At 43.7% G+C, this 24,348-nt stretch overlaps 1 protein-coding gene across 5 annotated transcripts; it reads left to right on the top strand.

Moving 5' to 3' along the window:
- Positions 1 to 228: 228 nt before the first annotated feature.
- Positions 229 to 22,649, top strand: LOC125173615 (probable G-protein coupled receptor 148). Of its 5 annotated transcripts, XM_047872962.1 has the most exons (4): positions 9,973 to 10,108; positions 10,195 to 10,304; positions 15,023 to 15,152; positions 21,080 to 22,649. In XM_047872962.1, exons 3-4 carry the CDS (start codon positions 15,094 to 15,096, stop codon positions 22,014 to 22,016), a joined length of 996 nt encoding a protein of 331 aa, XP_047728918.1. In that variant the 5' UTR covers positions 9,973 to 10,108; positions 10,195 to 10,304; positions 15,023 to 15,093; the 3' UTR covers positions 22,017 to 22,649. The 5 variants fall into 5 exon arrangements, with proteins under 5 accessions (XP_047728917.1, XP_047728918.1, XP_047728921.1 ...); XM_047872961.1 differs by lacking the exons at positions 10,195 to 10,304; positions 15,023 to 15,152 and adding an exon at positions 229 to 460 and having other exon boundaries at positions 9,960 to 10,108; XM_047872965.1 differs by lacking the exon at positions 15,023 to 15,152.
- The last annotated feature ends 1,699 nt before the right edge of the window (positions 22,650 to 24,348 follow it).

Here is a 24,348-nt window from a genome sequence, read left to right as displayed (position 1 = left end):
TTCATCGGGTACAAAGGAACTTAGATAGACTCTCCGCCAAAGTCACTAGTCAGGGACTGCTGCCATGAGGGTGAATTCTTCCCAGGATTACTGGTTTACCAAATGCAGCAGGGGGGTGGATCTGGGCGGCCTGAGGGTGGTCCTCCAACAGAGAGAAGAGGATGCTGGGTTCTGGGAGGGAAAGCATACAACTAGGGGAAACGGAAAAGAGATCCGAGGGGACGTGGGCAGAGCATGGGTTCTACCTGCCACACCTCTCGTGTGAGCAGATTGGATCCAATTTTATCACTCTTGATTTTATCCATTGTTGCCCACAGTAACTTCCTTCTGGAGGAAGTGAAAACGCTCGAAACGAAACATCCTCCTAACCAGCAGCCGGCTGCCAGCTGAAAACAAGTGTGACCGGGTTGGAGGAACAGGGACAGACAGTCTTGGCCAAGCTGATTTCTTTCTCAGAAAAGTAAGTAGTCGATTGCTAAAAGTTTTTACGAAGCTGGTGACATGTGGGTATTCACAGGTGTTTAACTGTGTTTTGGAAAATGGAGGATGCATGCTTTTGAGGAAGTAAATGCACTTGGCTTTTCTTCCTCTTTACAAGAATCTCCGAAATTTAAATAAATTTAAATTTAAATTTAAACTTGTCTATTCAAGTTTCAATATAGTTTTTTGTTTTTGTTTTTGTTTTGGAGAGAGGAGGTGGATTAAGGTAATGTAGTTTACTTTTTTTAATTGGATTTATTGGGGTATAATTTACATACAGCAAAAAAAAAAATCACCTTTTGAATCCTACAGTTCTTTGAGTTTTAAATTTTAACAAATGTTTGCCGTTGTATCATTCAAGACTTAGAACAATTCCATCAAAACAAAAAACTTCCCGGGGCACCTGGGTGGCTCAGTCGGTTAAGCGTCCAACTTCGGCTCAGGTCACGATCTCGCGGTATTCGAGCCCCGCGTTGGGCTCTGTGCTGACCGCTCAGAGCCTGGAGCCTGTTTCAGATTCTGTGACTCCCTCTCTCTCTGCCCCTCCCCCTGTTCATGCTCTGTCTCTCTCTGTCTCAAAAATAAATAAATGTTAAAGAAAAAAAAATAAAAAAAAAAAACCCAAAAACAAAAAACTTCGCTTCTGCCTCTCTGTAGTCATCCCTCTCTCCATCCCTAACTCTTGGCAACCATTGATCTGATTTCTGTCTCTACAGTTTTGGCTTTTCCAGAATATGGTGTAAATGGAATTATGCATTTGGTATCTTTTTGGGTTTGGTTTCTTCTGGGGTTTACCCATATTGTGTGTGTCAGTGTGTGTGAGTATAGCTTAACCATTCCTTTCTATTGCTGATAAGTATTCTCGGTATCAACATACCAAGATTTGTTTGTTCACCAGTTAATGGGCATTTGGATTGTTTCCACTTTTTGGCTATTATGCATAATTATGCTATGAACATTTGTGCACAGGTTTTTGTATGAACGTATGTAGTTCATTTCTCTTGGGTAAATACGTAGGACTAGAAGGGCTGGGTCACATGGTAACCGTAGAAACTTTTGAAGAAACTGCCAAACTGTTTTCCAAAGTTGTGCAACCACTAACACTGTCCAATTCCAGATCATTTTCTTCTCCCTGCAAAGAAACTCCATAACCATTAGCAGTTACATCCCATTCTCTCCTCCCCCTGGACCCTGGTAGCCACTCATCTAATTTATGTCTCTATAGATTTGCCTGTTCTGGACACTTCATGTAAATGGAATCATATAATATGCGGGGTTTTTTGGTTTGTTTGTTTCTTGTTTCTTTTACTCAACATAATGTATTCGAGATTCATGCCTGTTGGAGCACGTATCACTCCTTTTTCATGGTTGAATAATATTCCACTCTGTGGGTAAACCCCACTTTGTTTATCTACTTATCAGTTGATGGACACTTGGTTTGTTTTCACTTTTTGGCTATTATGCACAACGTTGTTCTGAACATTTGTGTACATGTTTTTGTGTGGACGTACGTTTTCATTTTGGGGGTATCTAGCTGGTATGAAATTGGTGGGACATATGGTAATTCTATGTTTGCCTTTTGAGACATTGCCAATTGTTTTCCAAAGTAGCTGCTTCATTTACATTCCCACCGACAGTGTACGAGGGTTCCAGTTTCTCCACATCATCTCCAGCACTGGTTTTTGTCTTTCCTTTTGATTTTAGCTCTCCTAGTGGGTATGAAGTGGTATTTCATTGTGGGTTTAATCTATCTTTCCCTAATGCCTAGTGATGATAAGCATCTTTTCATGTCTTCTTGGCAGTTTGTATGTCTTCTTTGGAGACATGTCTATTCAAATACTGGGCTCTTTAAAAAACTGTGTTATCTGTCTTTTCATTATTAAGTCATGAGTCCAAAGGTGGGAGTTTTGAATATGGAAAAAATTATACACTTTTTATTTGACGGTTTGAGCTTTTTGTGTCCTATAGAATCAATATTTGCCTGACCTGAGGTTGTAAAGATTTTTCTCCTATTTTGTTTTCTTTCCCTAAAAGCTGTATAGTTGTTGGGTTTACATTCGGGTCTATGATCCATTCAAGTTGAATTTTGTATATGACTCAAAGTACACATCAAGGTTCATCTTTAAAAATATATAAATATAAATGAAAAAAATATAATTGTTTTAGCACTATTTGTTGCAAATATTCTCCATTGACTGTTGATTTACCATGACATCTTTTTCCAGACACTATCATTGGTATAGGTCTCTCCATATACCAATATCACAGTGTCTTAGTTATTGTAGCTCTTATGGTAAATCTTAAAATTCGGTTGTGTTATTCCTCCAACTTTGTTCTTCTTTTTCCAAGTTGTTTTATGTATTCTAGGTCCTTTGTTTTTATGTACAAATTTTAGAATCAGCTTGTTAATTTCTTTTCTTTTCTTTTTTTTTTTTAAAAGCCTCCTAGGGTTTTGCATTGAATGTCAAGATCACTTTGGAGAGAACTGACAATTTAACAATACTGAGTTTTCTGATTTATGCGTATCTCTTTGAAGAGATAATGTTTAGAAAGTCTCGTTGTTTTGCTCAGTTCCTATATGTTTATTGCTCATGATTGACAATTAGTCTAAGTCCAAAGTGACCGTTCCCCTCTTCTTGCCAAGGTTGGTTCAGGAATGGGCTTGTGACTCAGTTCTGGCCAATAGGCCGGAGGAAGAGTTCTGGGAAAGATATTTCTGTCCTAAGAAGACTCCGGAAGAGAGGCCCTTTTCTTTCTCTGCATGTTGTAATGTCTAGATATGACAGCAGGAATTGTTGCGGTCATCTGTGAGGGGAATCAGAACGGGGGCAAACAGTCAGCCTGCAGAAGATGACAAATCGAAAAGACAGAGAGGCCCTAGACCTTGATGATCGCGCGAAGCCAGGGAAATAATCAACCTTGGAGCCTACACGACCTTCCTTGGTATAGGAGAAAAAGATTTGCACGACAGCTCAAGTCCATAAGAGTTGGGGGTTTCTGTTATGTGTAGCAGGAATCATCTTATCTAACATGTCTAGTCTTATCAGCTACAACACATTCCTGAAAAATCACAGGCTATAGATTTTCCACTTAAAAATATTTTTAGTTTATGTTCCCACTGTTTATTTAAAATGTGCACATTGTTTTTTATTTATTTTTATTTTTATGTATTAACATTTTTTTAATGTTTACTTATTTTTGAAAGACAGAGACAGAGTGCGAGTGGGGGAGGGGCAGAGAGAGAGAGAGAGAGAGACCCAATCCAAAGCAGGCTCCAGGCTCCCAGCTGTCAACACAGAGCCCGATGTGGGGCTCGAACTCCCGAGCCGTGAGATCATGACCTGAGCCAAAGTCAGATGCTTAACTGACTGAGCCACCCAGGGGCCCCTGCACGTTGCTTTTTTTAAATTTACGAATTCAATATATGAATTTAGTCTCATTGTAAAGATACAAACTATACACACCTGATTAATATAAAAAGTCAAAGTTTTCCTCCAGCCTTCCCTTTCCCCCAAGCTAACCCAATACCCTTTCTGGAAAATAACCATTATTGTCAATGTGTTGTGCATCCTTCTGGATCTTTTTCTATGAGTGAAAGGGACATATATCAGTATATGTTAAAAACATAACTTATTTGGATATTTAGAGGCACAGGTGAATGAATATTTAAATTTGCAAGGGCTTTTTAAAAAACAGAAGAACTTTTGCCTTAGGTGTATTGAAATTATTCTAAATGTTTTTCCTTTTATGGGAAAAACATATTGAGATACGCGTTATATATTATAGCTCACAATCCAGTAGAGAGTCCTGCAATAATTTTCTGGCAACCTTTAAAAAAAGATAAAAATGTTTATCTGAAAAGAAATACACTGATGCCATTGAATGCCAGTCGATGGTAGTTATAAAGTACACACTCAGCGTGGACGACACAGCCAGTGTTGTTAAAATTACACTCTTCCACCTGTTGTGATGGTTGTTCTGTTGCCTCCAGTATACTTTTCTTCCACCCGTAAAGTCTAGGGCTGTGACTTTAAGCGAAGGGGCTAGTAAAAAAAAAAAAAAAAAGTGTTTCACCATGTTGGATAACATGACTGCATGAGTCAGAGCTACCTGGACTAAAAAACTAAAGTCAATATTAAAAGAAATGTTCATTATTTCCTCCCAAACTCCTGCAATCCCATTCCCTGAATTAATTACCATTAATAATTTTCTTTATCCTCTTTTATGCTGGTGTGTGTGTGCGTGCTGCGATGTGTGTGTGTGGGTAGAATGGAGTCATATGTTACTCTTTAAGTTAGGATACAGGTTTGAGTCCATAATAAAGCCCCAAAATAACAGTGGCTCTCACAGGAGAGAAGTTTATTTCTTGCTCATGAAAGAGTCCAGTTATAAGCAGTCTAGGAGGTATGGACTTGTCACAGTGTCAGTGACACAGGGTCCTTCTGGCTTGTGCTGTCATCCCCAGGTATCTTGCGCATCTACAAGATTACCACCATTTCTTCACTCCCACCCAAGGAGGGAGTGAAAATCCAGGGGAAGGCATTTCCCTTTAAAGAGCACAACCAGGAAGTTGCACATAACCGCTCTCATCCCACTGGCTATCGTTTAATCACAAACCACATCTCACTGCAGGGGAGGCCGGGGAGAAGTAGTCAGGGGTGGAAGGGTCCAGACAACTCCAGGCTGCCTCCCTACGGCTCAGTCTCGGGCGTCCCGAGCATTGGTTTGTTGCTGCTGTGACTTCTCTGGTTAGAGAATGACACAGAAAGGGCAGGAAAAAAAGTAAAATGAAAAGATTGATCGACTTAATTAAAATTCAAAACTTCAGAACGGTGAAAAATACTGTGCAAATTAAAGGGCACGTGGCGGCAAGCAACATGTATAATACGCAGGTGCGTAATAATCTTACATATTAACAAGTGTTGCAAATCTGTAAGGAGTCAGTGCTTCAATTAAAAATGGGCAAAGGGGGGCGCCTGGGTGGCGCAGTCGGTTAAGTGTCCAACTTCAGCCAGGTCACGATCTTGCGGTCCGTGGGTTCGAGCCCCGCGTCGGGCTCTGGGCTGATGGCTCAGAGCCTGGAGCCTGTTTCCGATTCTGTGTCTCCCTCTCTCTCTGCCCCTCCCCCGTTCACGCTCTGTCTCTCTCTGTCCCAAAAATAAAATAAAACGTTGAAAAAAAAAATTAAAAAAAAAAATGTTGAAAAAAAATTTATATAAAAAAAAATGGGCAAAGGATGCCAGTGGCAATTTAGAAAAAGAGAAATACAACAAGCAAATAGATATATGAAAAATAAACATTATAAGCATGCTATATGATTTTTTAAGTGCAAATTAAGCAACAAAGGGTATGCACCATTTAACACATCGATAGGGACTACTTGTGTTGAAACTTTATATGTGTGGAAACTTTATATATGAGTTCCTTTATATGTGTTGAAACTTTATATGTGTTGAAACTTTATATACGAGTTCCTGGCTGGGAGGAGGAAGAGAGGCTTTTTGAGCATTCTTGTGGTCTGTTGCTTGGAATATAATTGAAATAAATCTTTGGGAGGGCCTTGTGGCAATAGGAATCAAAACCCTTGAAAAAGTACATACTTTGACTCAGACATTCTACAGTAGAAATGCGTCCTAAGGAAAACGTATGTTCTCTAGTATTTAGAAAACTCAACACAGAATTGTTTACAAAATATAGAAAAATCCAGAAACAATGTAAAATGCCCCCTCAAAAAGGAATTGGAGAAGTAATTTAATGTCTGTCCATATAATGGACTACGCTGACGAAATTAACAATTTTGTAAAAGTATATTTATCTTAAAAAAGGAGAGATGGTTATTATGTATTTGTAGGCAGGAAAGCATAAACAATGTGTACAAGATGGCCCCATTTTAATAAAAGTATCTACATGAGTCATTTAGTATGCAACTCATAAGCAATAGAAAATTCACTTTAAACTCACTTCAACAAGCAAATTTATTTGTTCATATAAGTAGAAACTCCAGAAGTAAGATAGATTTTAATGTCAGCTGAATTTAGCAGCTCAGAAAGCTCCTTAAAAACCCAGTTTCTTTTTATATCTCTTTTTTGCCTTCTGTAGCGCCTGCTTCGGCTGAAAGTTGGTTTGTGTCACGGAGGCAAGCTGGCCTCCAACAGCTTCCGGTTGTCCAACCGCAGAGAAGGGAGTGTTTCTCCCCAGGTCTCTGGCGGGAGCCCTACGCTTCCTTCTGACTGGACCACCTTGATTGTGTGGCATTTCCAGAGGCATGCTTTGCATTGATTGGCTTAGGTCTGGATTGGGTACTGGTTCCTAAAACAAACACTGTTGGCAAGAGCATAAGATTATTGTAATTTAGTTTAGCCAGATCAGTCTCTATAATGGAGGTAGACATGGGGTAAATCCCAACAAATCTGCATGGATATTCTACAATCGTGTGAAGTGGAATGGATGTTGAAAAGCTCACCCTCACCGCAGGAAACAGCCCGGAAGGATGTATACCAACGGCAGTTATCTTCAAGTGGAATTATGGGGGATTCTCATTTTTCTTATTTATGCCTGTTATTTTACATTTTTCTTTTTTTTTTTTTGCTAATTTTACATTTTTGACAACAAACATATTACTTGAAAAAGTTTAAAAGGAAACGAAGGCTATAAATATGAGGAAAAGTTGGTGTATAACACTTGCGATGTAATTAACAGATTGAGAGACTTAAAGCAGACATGTTGGCAAACAGGAAATCTGAATTTTCAGAACGGCACCAACTGTGCCTTGGAGAAGCTTCTGACTGCCTTTCTCTTGCCTCTGTATGAAACTGTGGTCATTTCTATAGCTGTACCATGAGAGTTTTGAAGGCTAGCCTGGCTTAAAACCATCGGTTCCAGTGGCTTGCGTCTTTCCCTCGTGGTGGGGTGACGAAACTTTTTAGCTCTCTCTAGAGACATTTTCACTTGTCAGCTTGAAACACCATGAAGTGGGTCCCAACTCCAGAAGGGGTGCAGAAGGGGAAGCACTGGCCTCAGGTTCCTCTATTTCTTCCTTGGACAGAAGGAGCAGCGTGTTCTTTCAAGAAGTGGCTAGCACAAAAAATCCCCGCTTCCTCTGAGAGCCCGCAGCTCTCGGGAATCACAGTGTGAAAACTGGCTGTGGTCCCAGGGAAGGGGCTCTGGGTCTGAGGCTCAGGAGCCTGGGAGAATGTGAAGTGAGGCACTTCCCTTGACTCACTTCTGTTAGATGCTGGGTATTGGGGGTTCTTCCCAGGATTCATGGAGAAACTCCTGCTACTCTTCCACGTACTTTTTTCCTGGAGAAGAGAACTCAGTTTCCCACTGGCAGAAAAGACTTCCACTCGTAATGTAAGGTGAGGAGTTCTCATGTCTGGGCATCTCGTTTCTCACTTTTATTTCTGCTTGGCATTGACCCTCAGCTCTGCATTTTCGGAAACTTGATTTTATCTGCACATGCCCTTCTGGAATTATCCCATGGTGATGATAAGCAATACACTGGCATTTTGGTTTCATGATGAGAACTAAGCCCATAGGACGGAAATGCTCCAGTCTGAGTGGTCGAGGCACCCTGGTCTCAGTAGGAGAATACCTGTGGGTGAAGAAATGAGGCCCGAAAGTGGATATTGGAGGGTCTTAAGGCGCCATTCTGTGTTTCTCCTAGTGATGTCATCTAACCTCCACCAGAATGTAAATTTCACTCAGGGAAGGACCTTGTCTGTCTTCTTCAAATTTGCATCCACCTCATCTAGAACAGTTGAAGGTACTCAACTGGCTGTTGAGTACTAAGAGGCTGGCTAGCTGTATGGATGAATGTTTCTTATTTTTTAGAGTCACTGTCCCATGAGAAGTTTTCCTTGACTCTTTTAGGAAGATTAGACTCCCTCGTCTGGTTTCCATGGCACTTGGAATTAAGCACTTAAATTACAGAATCGAAACTATTTGCTTGCTCATCTATCTTCCCTAAAAGGTTGCGGGCTCCACAAATGCAGGGATCCTGCCTTATTTTTCCATTTAACTAACTATAGATACTTCAGAGTAGTCTAGCACATAGCAGAATAAAATAATAACACTGTGGCAACCTCATGAGTATCTCTCAGCTTATGGGATATGCTTATTAAGTAGATCAGGATATTGCATTACTCGGGACCCCTTTGCTTTTTCAATGGTGATGCATTATTAACTTCTTACTCTTTGCTTTTCATTGCTTCCAAGGGAACAAACATCCTTCCATTTTCAGCTGCTATTTCAATACCTTTCTGTCGACCCTACAAATACACTGAATGGTTTCCATAGATTACATTTCCAGGATCAAACTAGTCACCTCCTGATGTGGTACAAAGAGGCACCTTAACCTCACAAGCAAACCATCTCTAAGTCTTAAAGTAGCATGCATTAATACCATCTAGAGACAGCGCATCCCTCTTTGGTTGTATGGATTCTTACTTCTCTGCTCACACAGACTAAAGTCCCCAAACTGGTCCCCACTCACTTTTGGCTCATCCCTTTTATCACCTACGGTCCTCTCGTTAGTGCACTTGCCTTCTGACCAGGTCACGTTTCCTTTGGGGCCAGGTGGGGATTTGCATGGTGCTACTCTGACATCTCTAAGAGCAAATGTCCTCATGCGGCTCCAGTCCTGGGTCGTCCAGAAATAATATTCAATGTTTTGAGACCAGACATTTAGGGAGTCAAAACATAGACTAAATGGCAACCACACATTTAAGATCAGGGTAGGCTGAAAGTCTGAAACGGGGTAGGTGCTCAGGTTAGGTGAAATTGGCGATAACCAGAGACTCATGATATAAGCCTGATTCATGGACTTTGCTACAGCCAAGGGTTCCATATCTGCTGTTAGTTTGCGGGAGGCTGAGCTCATGGATGTGGATGGTTTAAGCGGCCAAGGAGGTGGTGAAAAAGAAGGCAGGAAATTTATAGTTCTTTGGGAAGGTTCTCGGAGTATGGGAGCAAATCTCAAAGGCCAGAATGACACAGATGTACATTTGTGGGGTACACACCGCTGGGAGATGTACATCAGCCGTTGCTCTCCTATCTAAAGCCCACCCTCATCTCCCAGGAGGCCTTGCATCCTGCGCTTGTGTTGTCGCCTGGATCCATCCAGTTGTCTTGCACACTGAGAATCCCTGTGGTGACTGGTCATTATTCTTTGAGGGGGCAGCTTCATTATATGTCTGCATTCTGCTGGCTTTGAAAGTCATTTGGGTCAAAACCAGAAGTTGGCCAGTATGTAGGCCTAGCTATCTCTACCTCTCAAACACACCTTTCCTTAAATTCGATTATTTCATGGCTGTTTGCCTTCCGCGTGCATCATTTACAAGTTAGCCTTTATCGTTGGTCCCCGTTTCCTATCCACAGTGCCAGCCTTTTTTGCCCAGTTGTGGTTTTCTAGAGGGCTTCTTTATTCTGTCTTCTTCCGTCAGCCTTACTAAACTTTCTGGTGTTCTTGCTCTTTCCAGTGAGTTCCTCCTGCTAGCCCCATGTCTCTACTGTCCGGGATTCATCTCATCATTTCCTGTCCTGGTTTTTCATGCAAGAAAAAGAATACCTTCCCCAGATCCTCTTCTTGGGAAAAGGAGAAGAAAAACACACATCTGTCTCACCAAAGGTTTGTGGTTTTTCATAAGTTTTCTCCAATTCAAAATGTGTGAAATTGATCTATGTTTTTGTCATGTCTCTCAAACACTACACCAGTGTGCATACCTGCTCTTACTTCCAAACTCATGAAGTAAATCTCTTGAGGGCAAAGACCATATCTCATTCTTCTCTGCAAGCTCAGCATTTAGCACAGTGCCTGTTACAAGGTGGGTACACAATACATGTTTATTGAATGAATGAATGAGTGAGTGAACATATAAGTGGAGAAAATGGGACATGGGTGTGAATTTTAAAATTCAGATTATAAATTTTTTTGATCATTCAAAAGTGGTTGAATGATAACATAGCTGGGGTTTTTGACGTTAATAGTTTTCTTTGTCACCAATACTTAGAATGTAATTCCTGTTGAAAAATACAAAATATAATTACAGATCATGTTTGCAAGATAACACTGATAACAATGATGTTTCTTTATTTGGGAATAAGTCTATTAAATAAACAGATCAATATAGTGGTCATATTTTAAGATTATCACAAGGATAAATATTGAAATAGCCATTTGCTCTATAAATATGATTCAAAATTCTATGCCACTCCTAAAAGGCAAATATAAATGCTAGTGAAAATAAGCAAGAACATTAATAACTTGGTATAAGTGGACTTTAATACGGAAAAATGAGAGTCCATTCATATGGTAATAGATTTCACTGTGACCCGTGGGCTTATATCCCTGCCAAAGAAACTCTGTAAATATATACGCTTCTGAAAACTGAGAGAAATCAATTATATACTAATTAAGTAAATGATAAAGTTACTATGTGCTAAGTAAAAGTTTTCAGAGAAGGCCATGGTTAAAGCATTCCACGGGTTTTACTTTCAATTATTTAAATCATAGTTTTCAGGTCTAGAGAGTCGACTTTGTATGACATATATAATCAAGCATAATATATATTTTACTCAAAGATACCTAATACAGGTAAGAGAATTTGACAAGTAATGTATATTATATGTGGATTTCAAAACTAAGGGAGTTCTTTTCATCAGTGAAACAAATCATAGCATGTAAAAAAGGGTAGTAAGAATAGCTATAATACAATTGGAGCTTAGTTGGGGGAAATAGGATTAAACCTGACAGAAAGTTTACAGCAAATCCCCAATGCTGAGTCAGAGAGAGAAAGACAAAGCGCTTCACAGAATCTGCTGATTCCAGCTTTGCCGAGATCGTACCAAGAAAACATCTGCTTTATGGCTAAAGCCAGGTGTGGTCTGTTGAGGCAGAAAGGGTATGTCCTGATGCTTGAGATGGGCCAACTCTTTGTGCCATGAAGCAAACCCATTGGCTGTGGTGTGGAGGATTGCCTACCAGCAGGACACAGAATTCACTATCTCGGCAGCTATTGTTGATCTGTAAGCTTTAATAATGTTGAAGTGATACGCGGGTAATTAATTCTTGAATAGCTTAGTAATTTCAATAATCCAACAGTAAAATAGCTTCAGTGGGTTTCAAAACTAGATGCAACTCGATAGAGACAAACCAACAGACCGAAGACAAAATCCTCTCAGAGTCTGGGAAATGGTATCAGCAGTGAATCACATGCTTAGCAACATACAGATTACTGTTTGCTTTTTGTGGTTTATAGACATCATACTGACCTTTGGCATCTGGAGAGATAGGGAGGAAGGGAGGAAACTACCGTCTGCTTACTGCCTGCCCGGTTACCGTCAGGGGCTCAGGACCACGGAAGCTCCATGGTGTCGGACACCTGGCGTGTTTTACTGTGCTGTCTCCACCGATTAGATCCGTGTTGGTGGGCCCACATAGATGGGTTTACCCTGCTACCTGAAAGCCCAGTGTTCCTATGAAACGTTTCGTAAACCAGAAGGACATCAAGCGGAGAAGCAATTACCATTAATTTATATGGAGAAACTTGTAAGCGTTCCCCAACCCCCCAAATTACCTCTCGTAGACTTTTCTGATACCACAGGACACATCTTGCTAATGGATACACAAAATAAATCGAGGTAAAACTCATAGACACAGCTCAAAACTCTGACAGCCTGAAGATGAGATGCTGAGCACGGTTCCGGGGAAGCAGGTGGTGGGGCCGCTCTCGCTGCTTGGGACGCGTGCTGCCTCTATCGTGGCTCCCTGCAAAACACATGCGGGATGCTATGGTGGCTTTTTGCCTTTTTTTTTTTTTTTTTTTTTTTTTTTGTAAAAACAAAAATCCTCTTTATTTCTTGCAGTTAGTAAAAACAGGAACTGACGTAGATCCTTCTCAAAAGCAAAGCGGTGAAACACGACCTTTCGAAAGGTGGATGATACCTATAGCTGCAATTCACCAACTGATAGAATAGATGTCTGTCGGCCGGGACTGCCACTTTTGTTCTTGGTTAGTCCCCTGCCAATGCAGAGGGCTCCTTCCAAGCAGAATTGAATGGCTCTGCTTTTAGCCAGTGGACCATAATTTTGTATAAACTCATTACTTCAGTTTATATTAAGATTCACGGCAAATGTCGTTACATGTGATCTTCTTAGAGTTAGTAATGCACAATCCTTTTCTGAAATCCTAGAATGGCTCCTATGTCTATTTCTATCTGCAGATATATATGGGATGGCGAAATGTGTCCTTAAATTGTGTCCTTTTTGTTATCGTGGTGACTGTAATGTTAGATCACACACTTACTATTATTTAAGTTATAAAATGAAAAGTGCTTTGTCACCGTTCTTACGAGCTACCTTCTTTTCAATACTTCATTATTTAATATTTATTTATATTCCAGGTTTGGGGGAAATTTTTTCACCCTACCCTTGTTTGTGGGCAGCCTGGTGTTTCAAAAGTCTCAAGTAAACATGTGTGTGCATGTTGTTTTGCAAGATGTGTTTTTACGCATTAAATAGTTTAGAAAAGGCCAAGTTTCTATTAAAGCCGGGTGGCAGGTCTCTGGATTAATGAATCCTGTGAGTACTTCAAAGAATATCTGTGCATCAAAATTGTGGCCAGAACAAAACTGGGGAGGGAAGCTAGAGAATTTCCCTTTATATATGAAAAGGCAAGTTCAAAGTTAAAAAGTTAACTGCCTAGAAAAGCACTCAGAAAAACGTGTGATTTCTCTGCCTTCAGAGGTCACAGGATACACCTTCAGAGGCTTTGTGATTTCATCCAGTTCCCACGTCACCTCCAGAGCTGTTCTCAGATGATTAACAGTCATAGCTAATATTTACTAAGTGCTTGTCCTTGACGTCGAGTGACTGGTGCTGAGTAGACACCGGTCTCCTCCCTTCCTTCCTGCCAGCTTTGAGGAGAATAACAGTGGAGACCACCAAAGCTTCCCAGACTGGAGTGGTATTTTTAAAATACCAGAGAAGTAAGGCCACAATTAGAGCAAAGGGGAAGACTAAACGTTTAACGTGGGGAGGGCGTGTCTATCGTGGGAGAGGAGACGTTCTGATCATCCGGGGAGGGTTCTAAGAGCTATTCTGGAAGTATCCACTTCATCTTATTGGCCTTCTGCCAGCAGCTACAGAGCACATGAAATCATTCCTGAAGTCTGTTCTCAGCTGATGAGTCCTTTCTGCTGGTGGTAAGTCAGATACTGGCCCTAACCTTGGCATCCACTGCCTGACTGACCGCGAGGCCCAGGAAGGAACGGCCCTCCTCCCTCTTCGAGGGCATAGGTTCTGGGGGTGGGGAGAGTCTGGAGAGACCCGTGGGAAGACCTTCTCAGCTACCTGGAAATAAGGTGGGAGCCGGGAGCTGCTCTGCCCCGTGGAATCAGTCTATTCGGGCTGCCAAGACAAAATACCGCAGACGGGGTGACTTAAACAACAGAAACTTAATTTCTCACAGTTTTGGAGGCTGGGAGTCCAAGATCCAGGTGCTGGCAGGGTTGATTTTCTCTGAGGTCTCTCTCCTTGGATTACAGATGACTGTCTTCTTGACGCCTCTTTACAAGGTTTTTCTCTGTGTGCACGCATCTGGACGCTCTCTGGGTTTCCTAATCTCCTTTTCTTTTCTTTTTTTTTCTAACTTTATTTATTTTGGGGGAGAGCGCAAGTAGGGGAGGGGCACAGAGAGGGGGACAGAGGATCCGAAGCAGGCTCTGTGCTGACAGCGGTGAGCCCGATGCGGGACTCGAACCCACGGACCTCGAGATCATGACCTGAACCGAAGTCAGATGGATGCTCGACCTACTGAGCCACCCAGTCCCCTAATCTCCTTTTCTTACAGGGACACAGGGGCACCAATCAGATGGAATCACAGCCCACCCTCCCGCCCTCATTCTGACGTAATTCCCTCTTTAAAGACCCAGTCTCCAGATGCAGATACTGGAGGTTCTGGAGGTTAGGGCTTCGACATACGAACTTGAGCGGGACATAATTCGGATCACAACACCTGCTGAGTTTTCCTCTTTTTTCTTTTTACAAAAGAATTCAACCCACCCGCACCAGTACCGTTAGGAAAAACCTTAACAAACGACAGTAACAAAATGTCGTCTCAGAAAGCAGGAGAATTGGGTTTGAAGCCAGATTTCACCATTAACCGGCAACTCCCTGAGAGGTGTGTGGAGCTCCTCACAACTTTTATGTATGTGGAGTCTTTCCCTGACGTGGGGAGCGGGGTCGGGGTGGGGGGTGGACGCGTGGCCCAGTGGCTTAGAGATCACACCTGCAGGGGGGACTGCCTGCTCCAAGCTCCAGTGTCCCTGTCACCAGCTAATTAACCATTGGCTGAGTTCCCTCCTGCCTCTATCTCTCAGCTTTCTCTTCGGAAAAATGCAAATAATAATTGCGCCACCTTCCTGGGCTGGTGTGCTGACCGAAGGAGGCATCTCTCACCAGAGCGGTCTCGTAGTGAGTAATCATCTCGAATTAGCCACTGTTCCAGTTTGTGTCGTTACCTGTTCCTTATCTCCCTTCCAGGCCCTTCCCCCACGTTAGCACACATCTGATGCTCCCTTGGTTTTCTTCGGAAGCGGGGTGTCTGTTGAGGAATGCTCGTCTTGGGTCCTCTGAACCTACCAAGTATTGTCCCACCTTGGCTCCTGCAGAGGTGAGGGGAAGGGGGAGATCCCGGAGCTGGGAGTGCCCCAGCGCTCGTGATGAGGACAAGGCAGGCAGTGGCCCTCCGTGGGAGGAATCTGTCTCCCTTGACCCTGCTGCTGATGAGGATGGGGGCACAAAACAGAGAGGACAAATGTGCTGCCCCAAGTTCATTAGCTCCCTGGAGAAATGGCTCCACGTACACGTGCTGTTGTGGAGGCACTGCCACCATCTTTTCCTGCCGATACGAAGATGAACAAAGACCAACCAAATGAGAAAGACCGAGGCCATCCACTCAGAATTTGCTAGAGCGAGGGAGACAGCCACAGTCGCTGCCTCGCAGCAGAGCCTCAAAGGCAGGCAGAGGAGTAGAGGGGAGCCTACGGGGAACACGGGGAGGCTTATGGGCCTGCCCAGATGGGAGCCTGGGGCCTGGAGAAGCTGGAGGCGGGCTAACTAGAAGTGGGTGTCTATGTGACTGTTCGGGAGGACGTACGTGGCTCTCTCTGGTTGGTCCTAAGTTGGAAGCAGGGACAAAAATCAGGGGCGCTGTCAGTGATTCATCGAGTCCTGGCCATTTGGGGCCAGTTGTTACAGAGGCTGTTGATTGGCTGGCTGAACTGTCACAAGAGACAGCAGTTGCCCCCCCTGGGCTGGTGACTGTGGAGGACAGCTTGGTTTCCTGGCAGGTGGCTGCGGGTTGTGGATCAGAGTTTAATTTTTAAATATGGGTCGGCCTTATCCGTTGGTATATTCCGTCTCTCACCGAGGGCAGCACGTCGTCCTCAGGGGGTTGCCCCAAGCAGCGTTCTTAGGATGAGACCAGCTGCTTCCCTGACGTTCTTAGGTGCCCACGCAGCCCTTCCCACACGTCTGCTTCCCACAGGATTTTCGCAGGGAGTGGTGGTGCCTGTTTTTTGCGGGGCAGTTGTGGCCAGAATGTAACTCTCTGCTGAAATTTGTTAGCCTCCAGGGTTGTCTTTCAGAGCTGAAGCCAAAGGAACATTTGGGGCCAGAAGAAAACAGGTATTCCCATTTTTCGATTTCGGAAGAAAAACGCTCTAGGAATTATCCATAAGTGGAGGTCGTGCGTATAGATGAGGATTTATTTGTTGCCATGAGCTCCTGATATGCAAATATACCTCTGCGAGGGAATATGAACTTGGAGACTGGGAGCGTCTGTCTGGCTGCATGATCCTGAATAAATTACTCATCTTTCTGAGCTCTCATAAATAAATGAAAGGCAATAAAACTTGCCCTCGCTGATTTTGCAGATTTGCAACGTTCCTGTCTATAAAAAGAGTTTTAAGTCACCTGCTGTCATAGCAGCGTCTTCACTGTGCACATTTGTCCTTTGCCGGGCTCCTGCTCGTCAGAGCTCCTATCAGACACCACTATGCAAGCAAGGGTGGGCATCGCATGTTGCCTCTTAGCCTGTGGCATGTGCTACTTCTAATTCTGATCATGCAAGTCTCCTCATTGCCTACGAAGCGAAGTTTAACCTTCGGAAGGGTATCGAGGCCCTCGAAAACTGGTCCTGGACTTTGTCCTCTGAATAAGCCTCCACTCCACCAAATTCAATCTGCTCATGGTTCCCACCTTGGCTTTTGCTGCTTTCTGTTGGCTACAATCTGCACTTCTCCTCGTCTCTATCCACCTTTGCCCCTGCTTTGCTCTAGTTTTCAACCTGGAAAGGCTGGATTCAAGTCTCACCTCTTCCAACGAGCTTTCTCTCACTGCCCCTGTGACCCCTTCTATTCTGAACAACGTCCCCCTGCTCCCCCCCCACCTCCCGCCCCCGCAAGAGACACCCAACCTTCTTACTCATGTGGCAAATGAGTGAAATGACACATGATGTTTCTGGTTATGACTACCCAGTTATATTGTATTCTGCCTCTTCCCCTGGGTGAGAAGCTTCTGTATGTCAGCGCCTGTGTTTTGCCACCTGGAACCTCACTGTTTTCCATTGTATTGGATATTCATTGTATGTTTCGACGCACAAGGAAGATTGTGGAGTACAGTCATGTGACATCGTGCCGTGTTGATCAGAGTGTTAAACATATTAGAAAACTACAGAGACTAGTTCTTGCTTGCTCTCAATAGTAAATAGTTCCCTGAAACCGTATCAGACCTGGAGGGAGAGGGGTTTATTATAGCTGCAGCTACAGTCATTCAGGTGGAAAAAAGGAGGTTGTACAATTTTTTTTCCAAAGGAAGTACAGTGAGAGTCACTCAGGCTCTGTGTAGGGTTTCAAGTCTTAGAACACAGCCGGGCCAAGCCCCGCCCGTTGCTATTGGGGAGGTGCTATCAGGCGAACTAGACAGGTGTGTAGGGGCCGATGGGGGGCAATGCAGGTGCAAGGTAGTCCTGGTGAGCAGAAATGAGGAATCCAACAGGGAAGCTACAGAGAAGACGAGGATTCTGGGCAGAATGAGGGGTGAGAGCAAGATTGAATAAAGGGGGGCGGGTGCATAGCCCATTAGCTAGGTCAAACCTGGCAACAATGAGCCCAGGAGTGGGCATTGTTGGGAGGCCTAGGCGGACCGTAGAAGAGCCTGGTAGGAGTGACCCCCCTAATACTGGGACTCGGAGGCTGGGTTTTAGATCCTGGGAGGGGTCTAGACCTGTCCTAGAGAGCTGGTGATTCTATTCAAGGCTCAGCCATGGGGAATCAGATGAGGACATTCTGCATCGAGGACAGGGCCAATCTTGTCTCAAAAATAAGGAAAAGTCCCAGATAAGAGCTGGCTGCTGTGGATGTGAGTGAAGATGACCTTGTGGACAGAGAGTAAGGATGTGGAGTTTGCAATCCTATGCGGCTGTGATGTCAGGGACGAAGGACCAGAGAAGGGTTTAGTGTCCAAAACCCCACTCCTCATTGGCAGCAGACCTAGGTTTAAAGCCCAGTTCTTGTGATTCCGCCTGGTGGGGTAGAGTGTTCTAACTTTGCCCCATCTCCACTGGAGCCCTCGGTGTCCGTGGTGGTGCCCTGAGGACAGTTACAGGAATGTGCTCTGGGAGAGAGCGATGAGGAGGCATTTAATGCGGGCAGATATGCATTTTTCTATCGATCGTTGAAGGGGTCTGGTGTAAGATTTTGACCGAAAAAGCTGTAGCTGAAAGAAAGCTTGATGATGAGTTTGACAATGACAATGACCATTTCAATTTCTTTGTATTAAGACATTTTTTTAATGTTTATTTATTTTTGAGAGAGCGAGCGCAAGCATGAACGGGCGAGAACCAGAGAGAGACACACACACAGAATCTGAAGCAGGCCCCGGGCTCTGAGCTGTCAACACAGAGCCCGATGTGGGGCTTGAACTCACAAACTGCGAGAGCAGGACCTGAGCCGAAGTCCAGTGCTCAACCGACTGAGCCACTCAGGCTCCCCTGACCATTACAATTTCTACTCCCCTCTGGAGAGCCGGGGAGTAGAGAAATAAATGCCTGGAGTTTGACCGCACGGCAATGGCACAAAAATCCATCCCAGCAGGGGAAATTCTCCACCAAGGGTGACAACGCAATATGCGAGGGAAAACGGTGACTTTGGCAGGGGTTGCATAAGGAGCCGTGGCATCTTAGATTCTCAGCAGCTTGCGGTAGCTGTCTCCACGACGACGTGCCCTTTAGGAAATCAATGTAATATACTATGTCTCTTTAAAGTCCACTTTATATACTTACCACGCGAGGGGCTTATATAAGGGAATGGAAACCCAGTTAAGCTAGCTCAAATAATAGAGGGGTGTGCTATATTTTTAGGACCCAAGGACAGAAAATGCAGAGCAACCTCAATGGAATCAGAAATTCAGGAACCCAGGGGCACCTGGGTGGCTTAGTCAGTTAAACGTCCAACTGTGGCTCAGGTCACGATCTCGTTGCTTGGAGTTCTCAAGCCCCACGTCGGGCTCTCTGCTGTCAGCTCAGAGCTTGGAGTCTTCTTTGGATCCTCAGTCTTCCTCTCTCTCTTCCCCTCCCCCACTTTCTCTCTCAACAATAAATAAATAAACATTTAAAGAAAAGAAATTCGGGAGCCCATGCTGTTCTCTTTGTCTTGCGAGGGCCTTTGTAGACTCTCAGGGACCTTGTCGTTCCCTCTGCTCTCCTCTTGCCCCTCGCTGTCACTTTCTTCACTCACCCACACTCCACCATTACTGGCAGGCCAATGACATGACATCATACTTGGGCCACATTCTCTGTGAGGACTTTGCAGTTGGATGTTTAAGAGGCAGACACCAGTGGATTCAGCACCGTCTCCGGAACAATTCTCCCTGCGTCAGATAGCTATCCCTAGTTCCACAAAACACTGAGGTGGTGGGAAGTAAGGAAAGCTAGTAGCGGGGAGGCAACAGTTGGCATTTCTGCCATAGACTTTCAGAGACAGAGATCCAGAAATTCGGGGGTTCCCCAGGCTGTGGCACAGTGGGCTGTTCACTGCTGTGCAGGCTTGAGAAGATTCCATGAGGCTATTGCACACATCTTATCATGTCAGTGGCCACAGTTCCTCAATAATCCTAAGGTCCCAGCACCTTCCTGGATGGATGGTCTTCCAGCTGAACCACAGAAATGGTATTTCTACAAATGGGGTCCAGTTGGGTTGGTCACATGACATTGACCCAAGAAGAACTCGGAACATGCATTTGACGTTGGATTTCTTTTGAAGTTTATTTATTTATTTTGAGAGAGAGAGAGAGAGAGGGCTCAGGCAACTAGGGGAGGGGTAGAGAGAGAGGGAGAGAGAGAATCCCAAGCAGGCTCTGTGCTGTCATTGTAGAGCCTGATGTGGGGCTTGATCTCACCACGAGATCAGGACCTGAGCTAAAATCAAGAGTCTGACATTTAACCCACTGAGCTGCCCAGGCACCCTTCTCCCCCAGCCCCCCCCCCCCTTTTTTTAAAGTGACCTTGCATTTGACATGACTTCCTTGTAGTGGTTGAGAGAATGGGTGCTGGCGTTGTACTCTGAAATTCAAATCGTGGCCCCTCTCCCCAATAACTATATATATATAACTATATAACTAATAACTGAGTAGGTTACTTAGCCTCCTTAAGTCTGTTTCCCCATTTGCAAAAAAGCGCATAATAAAACCACTCAGTGGAACATAAACCATACCCCAGGGTTAGAACAATATGCTCTAAAAACAGTTTTGATCCCTAGAAAGTACTGGGTAAATGTCACCGATGATTGCTATCATTTTTGTTAATATCTTTGTCATGTTTTATGGACCCAAATGAATTCCAGCCTCTGCATCAATAGCTTCCTCACATTCTTTACAGCTCTTGCCCTAATGCATTCCCCAGACCTTTGCATGTGCTGTTAACAAGTGCTTGGTGATTAATCAACTGAGTTTTACACTGTTGTGCTTTGTGGCTCCAAGTTGAAAAAGTTCTCACAATCAAAGATGGAAAAGGATGCACAGAACGTGGAACCTTGACCTGATTTTGAGCAATTTGCTGAGTACTGAGAGTCCACCTTTCAGACCTTCCTTTTGGATGGTTTGAGTATGTGCCCCTCTCCTGAGATAAAGAGAAGACCCCCAAATGATTTCTCTAGTTTCTTTTTTTTTTTAATTTTTTAAAATGTTTATTTATTTCTGAGACAGAGAGAGACAGAGGATGAGTGAGGGAGGGGCAGAGAGCGAGGTAAAGACACAGAATCTGAAGCAGGCTCCAGGCTCCGAGCTATCAGCACAGATGCGGGGCTTGAACTCACGGACCGCAAGGTCATGACCTGAGTCAAAGTAGGACGCTCAACCAACTGAGCCACCCAGCCGCCTCTGATTTCTCTAGTTTCTTTGGTTCACGTCCATACATCTAAAATTTTCATCCTCTATACCAAAAAACGTGCAATGTGTTCCCTGAGATTTACAAGGTCACAGAGTTGGAAAACCACCCAAGATGCTTCGTGATTCACTCTTTCTGGTGCTTTAATCCCTCAGGAGCCAAGTTGCCCTGAAGATCATGAACTTGTCTTCTGACCACTGCAACATATCGGATTGGCTGAGGCTGGAAGCAACGGTGAAGGCCTCTGTGTATGTGGTGGCCTTCTTCTTTGCCACATTCGTCACCGTCGTCATCATCACAATAGTGTTACAGAATTCGACGCTGAGGAGAGAGGTCCGACACATCCTCCTGTGCCACCATCTGCTATGCATCTCCTCCTACTGTGGCCTCGGGGTGGTTTTCCAAGGGATGCGGGCTCTGCTGGCCAACAGCCCCGTGCTGGTGTGCTGGGTGGTATTTGGGGTCCAGCTAAGTGTTGGAGAAGGGATCCTCTTTACGCTGGCCTTGATGGCGGTCAACACTTACCTGGCTGTTTGCTGGCCTTTGAAATCTCTGTCCTTTGTAGATTCAGTTAAGTACAGGATCCTGGCTGCGTCTTGGATAATCATTATATTCAAGAATGTTTGCTTATTCCTCATAGAAAGCGCTAACCCCCCTCGAGTTGCTGTTTTAAAATCTGAACCCCTGTGCCCTGTGATCTTGAATGGCCCTCCTGCCAGAGCCGTTGGCATGGTTTTCCTTTTCTTTCTTCTGTCCATCATTCTTACAAGTTACTTTCTGATCTACCGAGAAGGCAAACGGGCTGGCCATTTTAATAGATCAAATATCAAAGCAAAAAAAACAGTCCTTATTCATTTAGTGCAGATGAGTTTGCATGTAATACCAATCCTGATATTCATAGGTTTGGGAAAGATGTGTGGGGTGTTTTTCTTTGCTTTAAACCTGGTACTTTTTGGAGTCTTTGCATTTGCACAGTGTCTTAACCCCCTGATCTATGGGCTCTGGAACAGAGAGCTGCAAAGCGGATTATACCACTGGATGTGCTGTCAGCTGTGGTGTGGTCACATTATGAACGACAGAGAGCCAGTTTAATCTGGAACTCAGCCACTCGGAACCAATGACTCTAGCCCTAGCGGACCATCGGCCAGGCTTGAGGACTTGCCTTTTATGCAACCTAACATTGGTGCCTTGGTTTGATTCTGGAAGCGATGGGAGTAAGTCAGAGCTGTTCATCTGGCTTGCAAACTTCGTTGCTGTGTGCGCTGAACTGGCCTCACGGAAATCGTTTTATATCTTTAATTCTAAACCCAGATCAACATTTTTGGCGGCATGCCCTACTGCGTTTCAGTAGTCAGGCAGCTTTTGAGAACGCACTTGTTTTTAGAAATGGAGAAATAGTGCATGGGTGATAGGAAGAGAAGTTTGGCTGTTCCTCTTCTATTAATTAGGGATAGGCTTCGCTGCATGTAGTAACAAAGCAGAAACCAAATAACAGTGATTTTGTAAAGTTTGAGATTTTTTTTTCTGATGTAAAAGAAATCTGGAGGTAGACAATGCAGTCTTTTATCACAGCTCTGCAAGCAACAGGTTCGTTCTGTTCTACTCTGACATGCTTATGCTACCTCATGGCCCAAAATGGCTGCTAACGTTCCTGTCATCATGTTCATGCTCCAGCCAACAGGAAGGAGTAAGGGGCAAAGGAAGGTCTATACTCTCTTTTTTTTTTTTTTTTTAATTTTCAATGTTTATTTGTTTTTGAGAGAGAGAGAGAGAGAGAGAGAGCGAGCAGGGGAGGGGCAGAGAGAGATGGAGACACAGAATCTGAAACAGCCTCCAGGTTTGAGCTGTCAGCACAGAGCCTGACGCAGGGCTTGAACCCATGAACCGTGAGATCATGACCCGTGCCAAAATTGGAAGTACAACCAACTGAGCCACCCAGGCGCCCCTATACCCTCCTTCTACAGACACTTTTTAGAAGTTACACAAAATACTTTTTCTTCTATCTAACTGGCCAAAAGTTACTCATATGCCTATGCCTGGCTTTAAGAGAGAATGGGAATGAATTTTAGCCGGGTAGTAGAGTCCCTGGCTAAACACTGGGGTTCTTGATACTAAGACAGGAAGGAAGAATGGCTATTAGGAGGCAAAATTATTTCAGGGACCATTTTCCTTTCAACCAAATAAAGTATAAAGAAAGATAACGGATGGGTTATAATCGTTACAAAACTATACTCTGCCTTTCGATGTGATATTTGGAGTTAACCGTTCAAGATCCCAGAACACTTTAATTGTATAATGTTAACAGTTCTCAAAGGGAACGGCATCGGCATCGAGAAGAACATTGAGCTGCTTTAAACATGGCAATTAACTCATGACTTGAACCTAAGCCATTTTGAGGCAGCAGCACAAAACAAACTCTTTCACAGGAGTTTACATATGAGATTTCTTTAGATGAAACATCCACTTCTAAGCAAGTCAGGATTCAGTTGTGGAAACAAGAATCATCACTGTAGGCTGGGATTTAATACAGGAATTAGATGCTTACAAAGTCTCTGGCAGGACTGGGGGAGGGGAAATCAGGAGCCACCACTTGTTGGCGTCAAGAGAAAACCATTGCAGCCGCGATCTGGAGATCAAGCAGCTGCTTCCACCACTGCCCCCCGCCCCCACCCGAGACCTCCCCTTAATATAGTGAATTTCCAAAAGAAAGAGCAGCTGGCAGATGGCCTCCACCTCCTTCCGTCTTTCAAATCTCAAGTGATTGTCTCTAACTGGTGGAACCCATCTGGCCTCCAGACCCTAAGAGTAAAGAAGTCTGGGAAATGTAGTTCCTAGTTTCACAGGAACAGGAAGTTACAGTACAGGACGTTGTCCCCAAATGGGGGTGAACCGAGAACTGAAAGAGTGCTTCCACGGGATCCACCGTTATGACATTTAGTTTTATTTACAGGTGATAACGACAGAAGCAAAATAGTTGCTCACTATTGAGCAACCATAGTTGCTCACTATTGAGCATATCACTATTGAGCAACTATTATGCTCCTGGCACAATCCAAACCATTATATATATATATATATATATATATATATATAATTTGACATTATATATATATATTTAGGGGCACCTAATTATATATATATATATATATATATATATAAAATGTCAAATAATATATATATTAAATAATATATATATTAAATGTCAATTAAATGTCAAATTCTCGTAACAGGTATATGTAGGTATTATTATTCCTGATTTACAAATGAGAAAAGCTGAAGCTTAGAAAAGTCTTGCAGGAGCTTAGGTCAGGAACTTCCCTTTCAGATTTGCCATTTATATGACTTGGCCAAAGGTGACGATTTTATTGCTGTTGAGAGGTGGACCAATTGCTTGGGAAATCTGGGCCTTAGTTCTCCACTTTGC

The sequence above is a fragment of the Prionailurus viverrinus genome, chromosome C1 (assembly GCF_022837055.1).
Source record: "Prionailurus viverrinus isolate Anna chromosome C1, UM_Priviv_1.0, whole genome shotgun sequence".
Lineage (NCBI taxonomy): Eukaryota > Metazoa > Chordata > Mammalia > Carnivora > Felidae > Prionailurus > Prionailurus viverrinus.
This window is presented reverse-complemented; position numbering and strand designations above follow the sequence as displayed.

Bases quoted from the DNA above. Each gene is read 5' to 3' on its own strand.
- LOC125173615 (XM_047872961.1), top strand. From the start codon at position 9,981: ATGTCTCTACTGTCCGGGATTCATCTCATCATTTCCTGTCCTGGTTTT. The intron at 10,109-21,079 runs GTTTGTGGTTTT...TTAATCCCTCAG, and splicing joins ACACATCTGTCTCACCAAAG to GAGCCAAGTTGCCCTGAAGA.